The 17,310-nt window shown below is 47.2% G+C and overlaps 1 protein-coding gene across 3 annotated transcripts in view; it reads left to right on the forward strand.

Moving 5' to 3' along the window:
- MEGF10 (multiple EGF like domains 10) overlaps nt 1–10,783 on the forward strand; it is a 151,552-nt gene extending 140,769 nt beyond the window's left edge. The window contains exons 21-25 of one of the 3 annotated variants that reach the window (XM_061553543.1): nt 844–971; nt 2,419–2,539; nt 2,666–2,713; nt 3,936–4,139; nt 5,523–10,783. In XM_061553543.1, the coding sequence (XP_061409527.1) occupies nt 844–971; nt 2,419–2,539; nt 2,666–2,713; nt 3,936–4,139; nt 5,523–5,737 (716 nt within the window). In that variant the 3' untranslated portion in view covers nt 5,738–10,783. The remainder of the gene's footprint in view (nt 1–843; nt 972–2,418; nt 2,540–2,665; nt 2,714–3,935; nt 4,140–5,522) is intronic. The other 2 variants (XM_061553545.1, XM_061553546.1) reach the window with 2 other exon arrangements.
- The last annotated feature ends 6,527 nt before the right edge of the window (nt 10,784–17,310 follow it).

Genomic DNA, 17,310 nt, shown 5'->3' on the forward strand with positions numbered 1-17,310 from the left:
TAACTTTGCTCGATTCAAGGAACCGAGGGACTATCCTGTTACACCTCCAATCGTGCTGTTTGTTGCTGGTTGCTTGCCATTTTGGCCCTTTACACCTGTGTACAGCAACCGTCATCAAACTTAATATGCCTAAAGTCAACAAATTCCTAATTTTTTGACAAGTTTCTTTAGTTTCCCGTATGTCGGCACATCAGTAGGATGGCTGCTCCCTCTAGTGGGCAAATGGCGTTTGCAAACAGAGGCCATGTGACTACCAAAGCTCGTGTGGACTGTAGACCAATCATTGTTGATCAGAGACGCCTTTCAACGCTTTTCAACAAACGTTGTTTCCATTGCATAAATAGAACTCCATCACTCAATTCCGAGTGTCACATCAACTGACCCCAAAATTGTCCTCGTATATCATGGCATTGAAGTGATGCCACCACGGTGAAATGGTTTGCACACTGGACTGGATTTGCAATCCAGAGCTCGCCGATTCAAGGGCGCGGCAGTTGAAACAACGGTGGAAGTTTCTTAAGCCCCCCCCCCTCCCACGTATGGTGGGGTAATATATGGGCATATCTACATCTTCCATGGCATTTGCCCAGTGGAGAAGAGTAGGCTAAAAATACATATGCTTTCCAGAGGGGCTCTCTGGAGCTGCCTCTAGTGTAGGCCCTTCCGCCTGCAGGAGCGTAAGCAGGCAATTGCAGGGATGCACCTTTACATTTTTAAACCATACTGTGCGATTGCACGTAGAGTAAGTCACAAACTCGTGTATATTTTGCCTTTCGCTTCCTAATTTTTTAGCCTGAAAAGTGACAATTTTCATAACCACGGCGCTATTGCTGTTCGTTGCAGTGGACCAGACTGCGCCCAATGGACACGGACGACATTACTTCTCAAACCCCAGCTACCACACGCTGTCTCAGAGCAGCAGCCCGCCACCTCTGATGCCCAACAACTTGAGCAGAGGCGTCAACACCAAGGTGACTTGGGCTCGCTTTTTTTTAGCGAGCACCTGTCCCGAGACGAAGCGTTTTCTCACGGAAAATGTTTTCACCCGTATCTGCCGCACGACCGTCGTCAACACGGAATGAGATTGGCGAGCGGTTGTATTTTTCACGTGGGAAAGTCAATTTTTTCTCTTTGTTCTGGGCATAGGTAAAAACTTATTGGGCAAAAAAATTGCAAATTTTCGATGGGGACATGGTTTTGCAAAAATGCTTGCAAAACAATCCAAAAACAATTGTGCACGGTTATGTTTCGTATGGCAAGGTCGTGCATCAGCACAGTGCAACCAGCGCAACGAATACAGCGCGAGGCTGGTAGAATGGGCATCACATATAAAAAGTCTTGGGTGCAAAACAGCACTGAGGTCGACAACATTGTACAAAAAACCCCATGTATAACTCAAAGTCTGCGAAGCAGAGTGATCAATTGCACGTACATGTCAAAGAAATCTGAAAATGTCCATGTGTTTTTTTACATGGCTAATTTTTTTTGTTCCCACTTTAAGAGTTACACCGAATGAAATAAATAAGCTTGTTTTGTGGTATTCTTTTGGTCTTTCGGTAAAGTCACTTAGATAAGTTCAAAGAAAATAACAAAAAACTACGACGTTTCGATCGCAACACAAGCGTTCGTCATCAGCCCCTCTTCCTGATGACGACCGCTTGTGTTGAGATCGAAACGTCGTAGTTGTTTGTTACTTTTTGTTATTTTCTTTGAACCTCTCTACGTGACTTTACCGAAAGACCCAAAGAATATGAATTTCTGCAGTCACGAAAGCTTTAAGTCTTGTTTTGTGGCTCACATGAGCTGTCTACTGCCAATGTGGATACACTGACGTGATGTCATGGTCAGCACAATGTACTTGCAATACAGCAAGTTGTCTGTTAAATTTAATCTCCCTTCCTGGCAGTTTAAATAATAGGCACGTTTGTTAAAGCTTCTGTTTACTCAACTGTGTACAAATAGCTACACCGCTAAGAGGTAGATGCTCCCACCTCATGCACGACGTCTGGCCAGCATGAAAGAGTAGCCCCAAATACCCTTAGGGCTGCCAGTGAATGTTGCTCGACAAAATTACCACGCCACGTTTGGCTTCTATATAACCTCACTTCTCGTCAAGGAGCTCAAACCATCACGCAAACAGCGGCCTTTGGATAACCACTGAACAAAGACGGTCACTGCGTTCGCACGCTTTCAGATGCGCTTCTGCATCTGAAAATAATCTTTCGATGTTAGGAAGCCACTGGAGCAATGCACTTTTATATCTATATTGAAAACTCACTTTTTTGACTGTTGTGTTTAATTTATTGTCATTCCCCCACACCTCCGATTAGTGCGGTTGGCAGCTACGTACGGTGCGAAAGAAGTTCAGCATACACATGTACATATAGTGTAACATAGTTCCCGCTTGTGTTCCTGCAGCACTATGTGGGCTTGAAAAACCACGAGCAGAAGCGCGGTGCATGCGGGATCAGCCACACCGCCACACTGCCAGCCGACTGGAAACGCGAGCGCCATGCCAACGACATGGGTACGCATTCGAGTACGTACACGCACGCACGCACACTCGTGCAGGGATTAACACTCAGCCAATCACTACCGCTCACTTGTCTCCGAAATCGGTATGCATGTGCAGTTTTTTTTTACAGAAGTGGAATTTTCTCTGTAGGTTTGTTTGGAATGGAAACGAGGTATGGCCATGGAAGATCACTAAAAGGTATTATGGACACCACATTGTATCTATATGGTGATTCACTAGTCGTGTTGATGTGTTGATCTATTTTTAAATTGGCCTAAATATGGCGGACATCAGAAGCCAAGCACGTGGTTGGGCCTGGTTTACGCCTTGGTCACCACCAGGGTTAGTCAGCTGTTGGAGCCATAAGGCTGCAAAGTGGCCAGGAGATGACAATGCTGAGTGTCTCACCCTCTCGTATGCATCCGTTTTCTCCGGATACTCTGGTTCCCTCAGTTTCCAAACACTCATTAATGAAATTTAATCAAACATCCCAATGTAGCACCCTCATGAAATAATTTCCAAACTATTAAAGGTTTCCTGAATAAATAGTTGACGTTTTATATAAATATCTCTTGGTTTTAAAATAATGTATGCAATGTATCCCTTAATTTGTAAGAATGTCAATGCAAATATTCATCTAGACCTTGGAATTATTACTTTTTTTAATGATGGAAGAGGGATCTACTCTGTCGTTGATTTCACCGAATTCCTGTTTCATCGCTGAGAACTGAATTATCACCCACCTACGCACCACTGCCAACCATTCAAATTTCATTCCCTTCAGTGCAGCAGGTGCTTTGCATACACATATTACATGGCTCTGTTACACAAAAGTTCACGTCACAGTAGCACAGATAAGAGACCCTGGGTCATATTTCCAGTGACTCATCCACAGATCCACAGTGCATTTTGCGTCCTGGGGGAGCGAGGCGGCGGTGCAGCGGTTAGCGCACTCGGCTACGAACCTGGTGACACGGTTTCAGCTCTGACTAATTTGGCGAGGTATGGTCTTAACGACGTACTGAGGCCTTCATCCAGCAGTGAATCAGAATCGTTATTTTGACTGGCGGAATCTGCTGAGCTATGAACCTCTTTTTCACAGATGTCCAGTATGGGTGGGTCAGACAGTTACAACTTAAATAATACAAAAAACCATAGTGCAAAATATAGATATAAATATAAAAATAAATACTTGTGATTTATCTAGATTGGACAAGGCAGCAAAAACAACAACAAAACAGTCCCAGAACACAACAAGACAACACACAGTCCCTCAATAAAATGGCACATTAACGTTGAACTATCGATACACAGGCAGTGATCAAAGTTTCCAAATGACATTTGCAAACGCGACTCCATCCAGTGGATATGAGACGGCGCCGTTCTCTCGTTTATGCCCCTAACCCCCGCCACTCGCCAGACGTGCTGAACGAAGCGGGCTGCAGTGCCAGCAACGCGTCCCTGAACAGCGAGAACCCGTACGCCACCATCAAGGACCTGCCAGGCACCGAGAGCAACTATGTGGAGATGCGTTCGCCGGGGCACAGCGAGCCGGCGGGGGGCGGTGCGGCTCTGTGCGCCCATGCAGCGTCCGCCATGGCCAGCAGCAACGTCTATGAACCTGGTAAGCGCCGACCCCCCACACCCCCCCCGACTAAATACTACAGGGGACAAAACCCCTTTTTAAATCCTTTATATTAAGTTCGCTTGCTTGCTTGCTTGCGTGCTTGCTTGCTTACGACCGTGCAAATCTTTCGGTCGTTTTTTAACCCACTTCCCGTGATCCAATCGAGCTGACATTTTCCACACAGACTCGTTGTGCGTGACAATTAATTTTCGTGAAAAATGTTTTCCAAAATTTTACACTGTTTAGGGAAAAATAAATAATTATTTATTTACCAATTGCTTAATGCTGGCAGACAATCATCTGACCCATAGGTGGTAGCCATCTCAAGCCAGAGGACGAGAGGACTCAATCCGCTACGCATATAAAGGATTTAGAGTGAAAAACTGTGTTTTTACGGGTTAATTTTTTCCCATTGATACATCCGAACCACACCAGGGATGTGCCGAGCCAAACACACAGATGCTTTGTGAGGCCGTAGTTGTTCACGCTTTGGTTCTGGGTCTGCACGGAAAGTAGCCAGTGGAAAACCCACACCTGTGCCATGACGGCCCTGAGCTGGCACGGCTTGGATGTTTTGATGGAGAGGGGGATTTGCGTCAATAGCGCATGCTTGCAGCATAGCTGCACTTGATTCTAGAGATTATCATTGTAATTAAAATACGTTTTGACATTGGCAGAATGCAGATGGGCAGTTGCAATTGTTTAAATGGTGTCACGGTTGGTCATTTTACTCTTGTTAAGGTTTTAAGCCACGTTCACTATAACGTTGTAACGTTATTAATACAAAAAAAGCATTTGAATACAAAAAGTGATTTCCTGCTATATTGCACCTTTCTTATAACAAATGTCTCAGAGAATAGTTTTTTTTTATATCTAGGTAACTTGCTGAATGTATTTCACAAGTAGTCCTGTGATATCACCTTCTACAGATTGTTCTCTAACACAGTTTTGAATGAACACTTCATCTTATAACATGACACGAATGTCTCCAATGGAATACAACTGCGAAAAACATTCGGTAAAGTCACGTAGGTATAAAATAAAATTAAATCACGACTTTTCGGGCGCAACACAAGCGTCCGTCATCAGGTGGGACAACCACAGCAAGAAACAATCGCTGAAGTGGGCTGAAATGTTTATTCCTGTGGTTGTCCCACCTGACGCTTGTGTTGCGCCCGAAACGTCGTGATTTAATTTAATTTTATACCTACGTCACTTTACCGAAAGAACCAAAGAGTATGGATCGCTGCAGTCACGAAAACTTCAAATCTAGAGGGAAAACATTCGTTTAAAGTGTGCAAAAGCAACAATACAAAGCAAAGTAAATCATTTCTACCGAAAGCGCGGTCAACTGACTGTACCGCGCATTGCCGCTCGCAGAGCCCACCATGACGCTGCCCGGTACATACGGCAACGTCGGAGCATTCGGACAGAGCCCGTACGACCTCCCAAGAAACAGCCACATCCCCGGCCACTACGACCTCCTGCCGGCCCGCCTGAGCCCCTCCTCGTCTCCCTGCTCCTCGCCCGTTCACGCCGAGTCCTCTCCCGAGGACGACGGCGGCGGCGGCGGCGGTGGGGGCGGCAAGTCGTGACTCGTGGCTCCACCGCAACATGGACCTAGACACGGGTCGGGGGGTCCAGCGGGCCGCTGTGCTGCCGGCGAAAATTAGAAAAGCGACGGTGCCCCCCCCCCCCCGCCTTTGACTCAAAGTGAGATGTCATCGGGCATGGAGTGCTGAACGAATGTAAATTCTCTTAACGTGTTCTTGTTTTTTTCTCGCCCATACCCCGCCCCCCCCCCTGCCCTGTCCAAGTATGAACTCTGAAAAAAAAAATGAATTTAAAATATTCCTGAAAAACTGGATTGATCATTCCCTTTCTTGAATATTAATTGCCAGCATTACAAAATAATATTTTTCCAAACACGTACAAGTACATTGTACAATGTGAGAAGTACGTGAATGATGTCCACGTCAAGTAGAGGGGCTGTATAAGAATACGTGCTGTGGAATTTCTTAAATGAGGATTTTTTTTGACTCGCTATCAGATACAGGCAAGGAGTATTACGTTCATTTTGTTTTTAAGTTATGACAGCTTATCGAACAAAGTCAACGTAATGGCGGTTTGATAATGTAAAAGTGCAGAGACCTGAAGCTGTTGCACAGGAGAGTAATTCTCATGATAATTGGGTAATAATTCTGGATGTAGTGAAGTGAGACAGGAATTGCTGTTCAGCGTATCGTAGTTGCTACATAAAACACAATTACGGACCGTTACATTTGGGTTTCAGTGAGAAGTAGCACAGTGGGTGGCGCATGGCCCTATGAAAACCCTGCCAACCTGATTTTGTTTTATTCCCGGCTACGGCTATCATCAATGGAGAATGATATCTGCACTGGTCCCAGATAAAACTCCCCCGTTCGTATGTATGTATTTTGAACTTCTTTCGTACGGTACATAGCCAACCATGCTAATCGGAGCACTGAACAATGTGAAGCATGGTCAAACAACCCCAGATGACCGACATGGCGTGGACAGGCCTTCATCCAGCAGCGGAACGGCAGAGAGTTGTAAATTGTTATTATGATCTACACTTTTCAAGCTTTAGGAAAAAATCCAGCAATCTGTTCACATGAATTAAACAGAAAGTCAACACTTAATCAAAACTCCTTCTGTTCCTCGCCGGTGGAGACATGCAGCCTCTTCACCGTTATGAGGAATAAAGTTAAGTATATTTTAGTTTGCGTTTTAGTCATGTCTAGCAGCATATGTCACACGTGACCAGATCTTTGCACGTAGAGGTTCATCTTGCAAGGCACAACAAGGTACTTTTGTGAAAGTCATGTTTTAAAAGGGATGATGTGTTCATGAAGTCCCAGCTCTTGCTAAAGAGATTCACGCTAAAGTTAAAGCAGCGAATAAAACCAAGGGAAAAGAAAATCGGAAGGATAAAAAGCAAAACAACAAATAAAGAAATGAAGGTCTATATTTAATTAGCCAAAGAACTGAGGGTGCCGAGTTTGTTTCTGTGTAGGAACATCCTTGTATTATTACAGTCGCCACATTTATTGTACGGAGCTTTGCTTTTAAAGGTTTCCCTACTTAAAGCATTCTGCTTGCTCTGCATGTTGGACCATATTGTAATGGGTCGCTTGAAACTATAGGCTTAACAAAGTGTTACTTTGCCTGACGACTGTAGCATATAAACATTTAAAAGGCGAGGTCAGACCTCCATCTCTATAACTCTTTCAATATAAGCCAGAAATCAAAATTTTCGCGTTTGCAGTGATCTTTGTAAATTGTAAATATTGTACTGTAATGATGAACGTAGACTATTTTGGAGAATGGAAACCTTACATCGCAAACGGATTGATACACGGTGCATGATGTGTGATTGTTCCACTTTTCCAAGTTAATACCCGTATTTTTTATGTGTATGTGGTTTTGTATTATGATTATCATGATTTTTTTTTAAGTTACATTAGCTTTTGTATTTTTTACCATGGCAGTGTGGATGTGCGCATGCTACTTCACATCATTCCTCAAGCTTCGGTCCCAATTCTAGTTATCTGCTTGTATGAATTTGCTTCAGAGTTCACAGTGCATTTTTAGTATATCCCCCCCCCCCCCAAATATTACATCTCATCCTATATGGTGGATGATTAGCATTACAGTACATATATATATTCAATAAGAGGCATAACTTCATATTTTTGTAAACACAATTCCTACACAGTATTTACCAGCATTAAGTCAACTAGCTTTGTCATGAATTTTGCATCATATCTGTAACGTCCTCAAAACAGATACTACATGCCTTGTAAAAAAAGATACAGCATTGCATTATTGTTTTTTATTCCATATATAATTGTAAAAAAAAAGTCTCAGTTGCTGGGTAACTGGAAACGCTATTTTTTAATATTTTTAAGCATGTCTCGTGTTCTTATTTTCGCAGTCATCCGTACGTTTCGTAGAATATAACCAAGGAGACCACGGTTTCTATTGTAGAAGCCAAATGTTCATACCCTCACAGACCTCTTCGTTTCAGCACTGGATCAATTACTTGCTGCCTGTCCGTAAACCGGCCGGGTGGCTAAGCGGTAGCTGGAGAGCACGTGGCTCGCAGTGCAAAGGTCACCATTTCAAATACTGGTCGGAGGTTGACTTGGCCTGTTTATCCCGCTGTGGTCGAATAAGTACCACTTTGAGTGGGAAGTCAACAGTGGGTGTCCTCTGGATATACTTTGCCCCATCATATTAATTTGAGAATTGCCACCACAGGCTCCCTGGGCTGTAAACAGGAGAGGAGTACCGCCTCAAGGCTCATTTGAGCAAGAAATCACGATTTATTTCGTCTGTGCGCACGACAAATGCGTACTCACTTCAACTGTGCAGTTGTACGGCAAGGTGAGGCAAAGTGAAATTTGCCTAATTTTAACTCCAGAATGCTGTGCTGGGAGACTAAACAAGTAACTGCCAATAAAGCACTGTCCATTTAGGGGAGCAGTTCTTGAGGCTGGCATGTGGCCACAGGACTGGTGACATCTAAATAGTATACACTTCATCTTATTTTGCAATCTTGTCAACCAGTAATTGTCTGGAATATTCCAGACGGTTAATCCAGGCAAGGGACATAGGTGTTTGCTTCTATGTTAAATGGGGGGAATGTCCTCTACAACTGATGTGCCATACAGCCGCCAGTCATTTCAGATGTAAACAAACTGCTGGCCATTCATTAGTGATTACATATACAGTTCCTGAATATAACTTGATGTACTAACACACGCTCAAAGAGCTCGCCAACCAGCCACCTTGATGAGCTACATGTAATTGACCATTATTTTCATTAGTCCTATTTACGTAATCTAAAAACTACAGTCCAATATCTTATGGATGATACGTGGTAAACTAAAAACTGCAGCACTTGTATATCCTGTAAATTGGGATCCCATTGTACGAATTAGATAGGATATATGCGACGCATTGAAGTTAATTTAATTGGTAATGGGGGAGTCCATCCAGCTATGGGATGGGGTTATTATAATCTGCTCCGCTCACAAAGGGGGTTGCATGCTGCGTCTTGTAATTGTCTCAGGAAAGCATTGCATTCTTAGCAAATGGAAGCGCCATCACATTAATCCAATGTTGCGTTGTTTTGGCCTTTTAGTATTTTCCCCCGGTAGGATTCAAGAAGCAAATTTATTTTTTTAATGTTTGCACTCAAATTATACTTTTTTTATCCATGAGAGTGAAGATTTACTTACTGGATGCCAGTGACGGTGCATAGGAAAGCACCTCGCAAAGAGCTGCAGAGTACATGTGAGGTTTGCGAAACAATATTCTTCAACACAGGCAGGTTATAGCCATGTATACAGTAGATCTAAAGTCCAGATAATTTCACATGAAAGCATGGCAACTAACACAAACTGATTAAGACTAACTTAAGGCGAACATAAACCATTTAACGTTCTAAATTACCAGTCAGGAATTCTTGAACTCCTATTATCTAGCCATGTATGATATATGTATTTTAACTTTATTTGTTGTTAATTCCACCACATTTTATCGGGACCCAAATTGCTGAGGTTTGGGAGCGTGATCAATCGCCTCTTGCCACATGGAGAAAATGTTCATACTCACTGCTTTTCCATAGCTCTATATTTTAGTGCATTCCACATGCAATGTGTGACAACCTTGTACTGAGAGTCATCACGAAAAATGTGGCCCACTCAAATTAGACTTGAGTCGAGAAATGGAGTTTTAATAAACTGTAGACTTCACCATCCGTTATTTCAGACATTGGCTTTTAGAAAGTGTTTTTGTTCTGCCGTAAGGAGTAAAAACCATCGTGCGGTACTTATTGTTACGTGTACGTTTGAGTACATGCTATTGAAAACTGAAAGCTTAGCGCATCCTCTACCACATACATTTGAGTTTTGAAACCAATGGCTATGTTTCCATTGATAGATAAGATTTTATTATGAAATGCCCAGTCAATTAAAGAGTTTACCGAGTACGTACAGTATTAAGAACATAAAATAGCAATGCATCTTACGTGTAGTCATATGTAAACATGGTAGAATTGAATAAGTCACCTAGTTTTTATTTCACATTCACAGAGATCCTCTTCATCCATTAAGATCTCGAACTTTTTTCGAGAAAAAAGTTAAAGTTCTCTTGTGTTTGACTGTCCAGGTATGCATACACGACCTATATTGTAATTTCTGCTGAAATAAAAAATGAGTGTACAAATATTCTTGTACATCATGAATGATCTCAAGCAAGGGTTTTCGGAATTTCTCTTATTTTTTTTACTTTTCTTTTTTACGCATATGTTGTTAAAATACATGTTTGTGTCAAAGTGATGGATAACAACACGCTTCCATACGTTACATTCAGAAGAATATCCATTCATGATTAACTATGGCTCATTAGTTTATTTCATGCAATGGCAGCTAAAGAGAAACACGCCGTCATACGTGCCGATACATGTACACGCTTTCAAATAGGTCATCCGGAAATGCCAAGATGAGTAATCGCTGACTTGAGATTACTGTTTTGACCGTACAATTGCATTTTGTTAATATGTAATATAAGCTACATTATGTGCCAATAAAGTTGATGTATGCTAAACGTTACGACTCGTCTTATTTCGTTGTGCCTTTAAACGATGTGTAGCGTCAATTCTGAACTGAATTATATTTGTACAACTTCCACAGTTGGTATCTGCTAAAATACATGTACTAAGGCAGTGTTCATTGTTTAAAAATAATCTAAATCGCCAATTTTTTTTTTATAATGAGTTCTGAGAAAATGTATATTCATATCACGTACAGGTTTAACTTAGTAATTACTGCACATATGCTATATACATGCACTAACAGCAGGGCTGTCATAAAATTTTTGGAACGGGTATTAAACGTACAAAATATAAATGTGATTTTCTGCTCAATGTGAGCATCGAAGTGGTGCTCATCTTCCGTTTACAGCCCTGAGCCAGTGATGGAAGTTCCACGTTCCTGTGGTGGGGGCGAGTTCTTCCATAGGACAACTATCGTTGACTTATCCAATGTCGTTTTCATTTTACTGACCCCAGAATGATGATGGGCTAAGTCATCTCCCAACCAAGATTTGTACTCGCAAACTTTCAATTGTGAGCCACTCGCTCTACTGCTCCAGCCACCTGGCCAGACATACAATAAATCGGCTTACAATAGTCATTTAACTATACAATAATCAATTACTTTAACTAGTACCAGTGATAGTAATCTAGAATTATAATACGTTTCTTTTGCATATGAATGTCTTAATATATACCTTATTTTGCAGAAGTTTTATGAGCAGATAATTATTTGTAAAATATTTCGTTCACCTCTTCAATTCAATGTACTGTGCATATAGAATATCATCTGCTGATGATTGTCTTGAGAGCATAATAAATCGGAGCAGATGAGCACCAGTTGACATCCTCTCCCTGGAACCCACGTGTTTCTTTGCATGCAGGAGCAATTGCTTTCATAAGTGTAATAAAAGGACTCGAACACTTCTTTCTGTCTTCGTGTCTTTATTCAGGTTCACGTCTTTACCCACACGGCACTCTGTTATAACTCCTGTATTTGTAGCCCCCGGCTATTCACTGCTATTATAGCTTCCTCACCCCTCTGACTCTCTGCTTCATCTACTGTAACCTCCTCCCTGCAGACTCGCTGCTACCCCTATGTGCAGACCCTCTGGCTGTCACTGTATGCAGACCCGCTGCCCACTCTCTCTGTGCAGCCCCGCTGCTGACTGCAGCCTCCTTGCTGCTTCGGGTCGGTCACCGCTGGCCAACGGTGCCGATCCTCGCTTCCCCCGTGTTCGTGGCGATCACGCCACACCCCGCTTCGCCCTACGTGGCCTTCCTCTGTTCCTGGCTCCCAGTCACTCCCCCTGCTCTTCCGGTTCCCCTCCTTCTATACTCAACCCCTCTCCCCCCACGTGACCTAACTCCTCCCCCCCTGACGGCACCTCAGAAGGGCCGTTTACAACCGCATTACATCACCCTCCCCCCTAAAGAAAATCCAGCCGACCTCGGCTGAATTGCAACCTGAAAAGCAATGCGGGTGTAAAGGGCCAACACGCAAAAAGACACGAAGCATTGAAGAACATTATAACAATAACACAACACAACACAATCTAACGAAACGTGAGGGATTTCGAGCGAGTACGGGTAGCCGGGCCGTCCCGGACGGTCGGCGGCCCACCCGCCGAGCGGGAACGTGGAAGGGTTTTAGGGGCGACGGGCGCAAGTTCTTCCGTCGCCATTGGAGGCCCGCCACTGTCCCGCTCGCGTCCAGAAACATCCCGTACTCGCGTCCGCGGAGGGATAGGAAGAGCTGCAGGTCCCGTGGGTTCTGCGGCTCCGGTCGGCGTCCCACAAGCGGAAGGTCCTCCTCCCTGCGCTGTCACGGCCGGCTTGTCTGTGAAGGGTACGACAGGCGCTCTCGCAAGGTCAGCAGACACAGGCAAGGGCGAGTCGGCAGCAACAGACCCCGGCAAGGCAACTTGGGGAGATGACGCATCCGGCCGTGGGGCAATGTATGGCTTCAACCGGGACGTGTGCACGAACCAACGCCGTGCACCAACCTGAACACGCGCCGACTGTGGGTTGGGAACCTCAATGAGGCGGACCGGACCCTGCCAAGGTCGATGTAATTTAGGAGATGTACCTGGCCGCACCTGTGGGCAATGAAGCCAGGCCAGGTCCCCCTTTTTCCAGGGACACTCCCCCTTTGAACGTCGGGCACACCGCTCATTCCTGGCCTGAGCCTTGGCAGTAGCCATGCGGGCATTTTCCCTCGCCTCAGCGACACGCCGAACGTTGTCCTTAATATACTCAGGAAGAGGCTTAACAGGCCCCCTCGCACCGGTTCCCAACTGGTCATGAATCGGCGGCACGTTCTCACGGCCGTACATAAGGAAAAACGGCAAATATCCAGTAGCCGCGTGCGGCGTCATGCGATACGCCGAAAGCACCCCAGGGATATGCAAATCCCAATCAGATTGGTTTTCCCCGACTGTATGGCACAGCATGGCGGACAGAGTCCGATTCAACCGTTCCACCATACCATCCGTTTGCGGGTGGTAGGGGGACGTCCGTATCTTTTTAGTTCCAAGAGCCGCACACACCTCCCCCAACAATTTAGACGAAAAGTTACGTCCCTGATCCGTAAGGAGCCTCTCCGGAGCCCCTTTGTCCATTACATACCCAAATAGGAAGGCGTCCGTGATAGACGCCGCTGACTGGTCAGGCAAGGGCCAGGCCATCGGCCAGCGAGAGAGGTACTCCACCCCCACCAGTAAATACTTATTCCCTTTAGCTGATGGCGGAAAGGGTCCCAAAATATCTAACGCCACCAACTCATTAACCCGAGATACTTTAATCGATTGTATCGGCGGAACATATGGATGTTTAGGCGGCTTACGGCGGGCACAATCGGGACACGCGCGAACGTGACCGACGACATCCGTCGTCATGCCGTGCCAATAATAGTCTCGTTGCAGCGTCAATAGGGTTTTCTGCACCCCCAGGTGTAAAAGTGTGTCACAGTGCAAAGATCTAATCAACTCATAGCGCAATGACGCAGGCACAACGAGACGCCAGTGTTCCTGTATCCCTTCCCTCCACATCAGTAACCCATCTCGGAGAGCAGTTTCCGAATTACCACCCGCACCGACTTCCTTACCCGCCTTCTCCGTTCGTTTCCGTAACGACACCAAAGAATCGTCCAACATTTGCTCCCGAATCCACACAGACCTTGGAAGACGCAAAATCCCGTCAGCCGGTCCCCCTTCAACCGGTCCCGGTGTAAGCGGAGGTTCGAGAACATCCACTGCCCGCGCGACAGGCTGAGGGGGGGGCTGAGCCGGTCCACACCTATGCGTCCCCGACGCACACGCACAAGGGGATTGTTGCGGCAACCTGGACAGTGCGTCCGCGTTAGCGTGACGCACACCCTTCCGATGGTGAATTTGGAAGGAGAATTCTTGCAACGTGTCCAGCCATCTCGCCAATTGTCCGGATGGCTGGTCCATCTTAAGAGCGTACTGCAAGGCCGCATGGTCCGTTCGGACAATAAACGACCGACCGTACAGATACGGTCGAAATTGGCGGAGAAAATACACAATAGCCAAAAGTTCCCTGCGAGTGACGCAGTAACGAGTTTCCGCGGGAGACAAAACCCGACTCCCGTACGCCACCACACGCTCAACACCACCTTTTGACTGGGACAACACCGCCCCAATCCCGGTGTCACTCGCATCAGTATCCAGAATGAAGGGATGTTCAAAATCCGGATAATCCAACGTCGGCGCAGTAGCCAGTAGGTCGCGCAGGCTCCGAAACGCCGCCTCCTCCGGCGGTCCCCACACAAATTTGTGCCCCTTCCCAGTAAGGAGATGCAAAGGCCTGGCGATAGTAGCGAAATTCGGAACAAACCTCCGGTAATATGAGGCGAACCCCAAAAACCGACGCACATCACCCACCGTGGCGGGGGTTGCCCAATCCCGGACACACGCAGTTTTCTCTGGATCCGTGGCCACCCCGTCCGCACTAACAATATGTCCCAAGTATCGAACGGAACGTTGCAGTAGATGACATTTCTTAGGCTTGAATTTCAAATTAGCAGAACGCATTCTGGCAAAAACGGCCTCCAACCGCAATAAATGCTCATCAAATGTGCGGCTGAAGACAATAATATCATCTAAATAAATGAGACATGTCTCCCACTGCAACCCCGTCAATACCAACTCCATCAATCTCTGAAAGGTGGCAGGGGCTGCATTCAACCCCATCGGCAGACAGTTAAATTGGAACAACCCCTGCGGCGTACGGAACGCTGTCTTTTCCCGCGAGGGCTCGTCAAGGGGAAGCTGCCAGAAGCCCGAAGAGAGATCTAGCGTTGAAAAAAACTTAGCCCCTGACAAGGCGTCGAGAGAATCGTCCATACGCGGCAGGGGATACGCATCTGCCACCGACACTTTATTTAACTTCCGAAAATCCACACAAAATCGTAATTTACCATCTTTCTTTTTAACCAACACGACAGGCGCACCCCACGGGCTATTAGACGGAGATATAATATCCGCTTTCAACATGTCTTCCACTGCCCCTCGAACGTGCTCACGCTCAGCCGGACTCATCCGACGCGAGTTCAAGCGGATAGGGGCCGCGTCCCCCGTTTCGATGTGATGAGAGAGCAGCGAGGTGCGTCCCAAGTCCAAATCGTCCGAGCTAAACACATCGGAATAGCTCGCTAATAATTTATGAATCGCACAACGCTGCTCAGCGGAAAGGGCCGAATTTTCCGCACATAATTCGGCGATCCAACGATCGTCCACCCCTCCGTCGTGTGAAACACCACCCACCAGCCCCCCGTCCGGAATGTCACTCTGAGCCGTAAACGCCGTAGTGGCGTGTGCCACAACGGTACCAGCCGGCACACACACGCTTTCAGAAGTCGCATTTAACACCTGCAAAAACGGGCGCTGATCCGGACGGACAATGGTTTGCGCCCCCACCAGTGCCAATCCGCCCGTAACAGCGGCGGACGGCGACAGCAAAATTCCACAAGCACTCTGCCGACCCGGAACCGGCTTCCGGTATCGTAGGGGAATGAGCATCTGCGAGCCAGGTGGAATATCAACTGAAACTTCCGATAACGCCTGCACCTGGGCAACCGGAGCCGGTCGCCCCCAGGTGGACTGTAAAAACGCCAATTTGCGGCCCCCTGGCAGTTCAATGCAATTTTCATTGATTCTAATTAAAATGGGCATCTTAGCCAAAAAATCCGTGCCCAACAAGCAAGGAACCGCCAGGGACCTCGAAATTAACACAACGCCCGAGGCCGAGACCCCCCCGATAGAAATATTAGCGTCCACCTGTCCCACGATGCCCATACTACCCCCGTTCGCAGCGATGCAGGAAGCGTAAGCCGGCCTCACGGCCCCCGGTGGGATGTTCAAAAGATGGAATATGACATCCGAAATAATGGTCGCGGACGCCCCGGAATCCACCAAAATACGCACGTCCACCCCTTGGATCGACCCCGGTACAGTGGACGAACCTGTAGCGGCCGCGACAACCCGCCGAGCCAACTTACGCCACTGCGTTATCGAGCGACAAGGCGCAGATACTGGCCTCCCATATTTTAGAACATCCGCGTCGCACAACAACGGCGATGAGTGAGGTGTCAGGCCTTGCCGGGTGTCTGGTGCGCACCGACTTGCCTGTGCCGGAGGGTCTTTCTTTGGGACGTCCGCGATCGAGGCCTCCTGCTGGGGCGGCCCCGGAACCCGGGCCCAGCAGTCCCTGGCATAGTGGCCCCGACGGCCGCAGCGGAAACAGTCGACGTCGGGTCGGCGCGCAGCAGGCACCCCGTCCCGACGTGGCCGCGCCGGCGGCGGAGCCCGCGGCCCCGGCTCGCTTCGAGCCGGCCACGGAGTGGAGGCGGCCGACAGCTCCTTTGGGCCGGTCGCATCCGGCACGTACACGGCCTTTGTAGGGTCCCACCCTACGGCCCCCCCATCGACGACAGGACCGCCCGTCCACGCCGTGACTTGTTTCCAGCGGCGGAGATTGAACTGGGCGTCCAAACACTTAGCCGCGGTCCGGGACGTGAGTTTCTCGTGACCGCAAGCCGGCATAGGAATGCCCAGATCCCGGGATAACTCCAACATCTTCCCCAAGATGAGAGGTTCCAGCAGGTCAGGCTCCGTCTCCGGGTAAGCGGCCATCGCGAGTTCCAGCACGGCGCCCCTGTACGCTACAGGCGACTCCTCCGGTGCGCGTTGCCGCTGCACGAAGCGGCGATGGGCGTCATCCGGTGGCTCGTACGCGTCCGCCATTTCGTCGAACACTCCACGCAATGTTTTCTTCTTCGCAGCTTTTATAGAGCGAAAAAAACGAACAGACTCATCGTCAAGGAGAGTCGGAAGCACCTCCAGCGCCTCGGCGTCCGTCCACCTTGCCGTTCGTACCGCCGCCAAAAATCGACAAGCGAACGCACTCCAATCGCCCCCGATGGAGAACTCCTTAACAGTTGTAAGGTGACCACTGCGGCTCCTTGGCCTGCTTCCGTCCGTCACCGACTCTTCCGGCGGCAAGTTCAGCAAGGCGTCGCAACGC

Source organism: Lethenteron reissneri, chromosome 18, assembly GCF_015708825.2.
Source record: "Lethenteron reissneri isolate LAM-NWPU_2019-01 chromosome 18, ASM1570882v1, whole genome shotgun sequence".
NCBI classification, from domain to species: Eukaryota; Metazoa; Chordata; class Hyperoartia; order Petromyzontiformes; family Petromyzontidae; genus Lethenteron; species Lethenteron reissneri.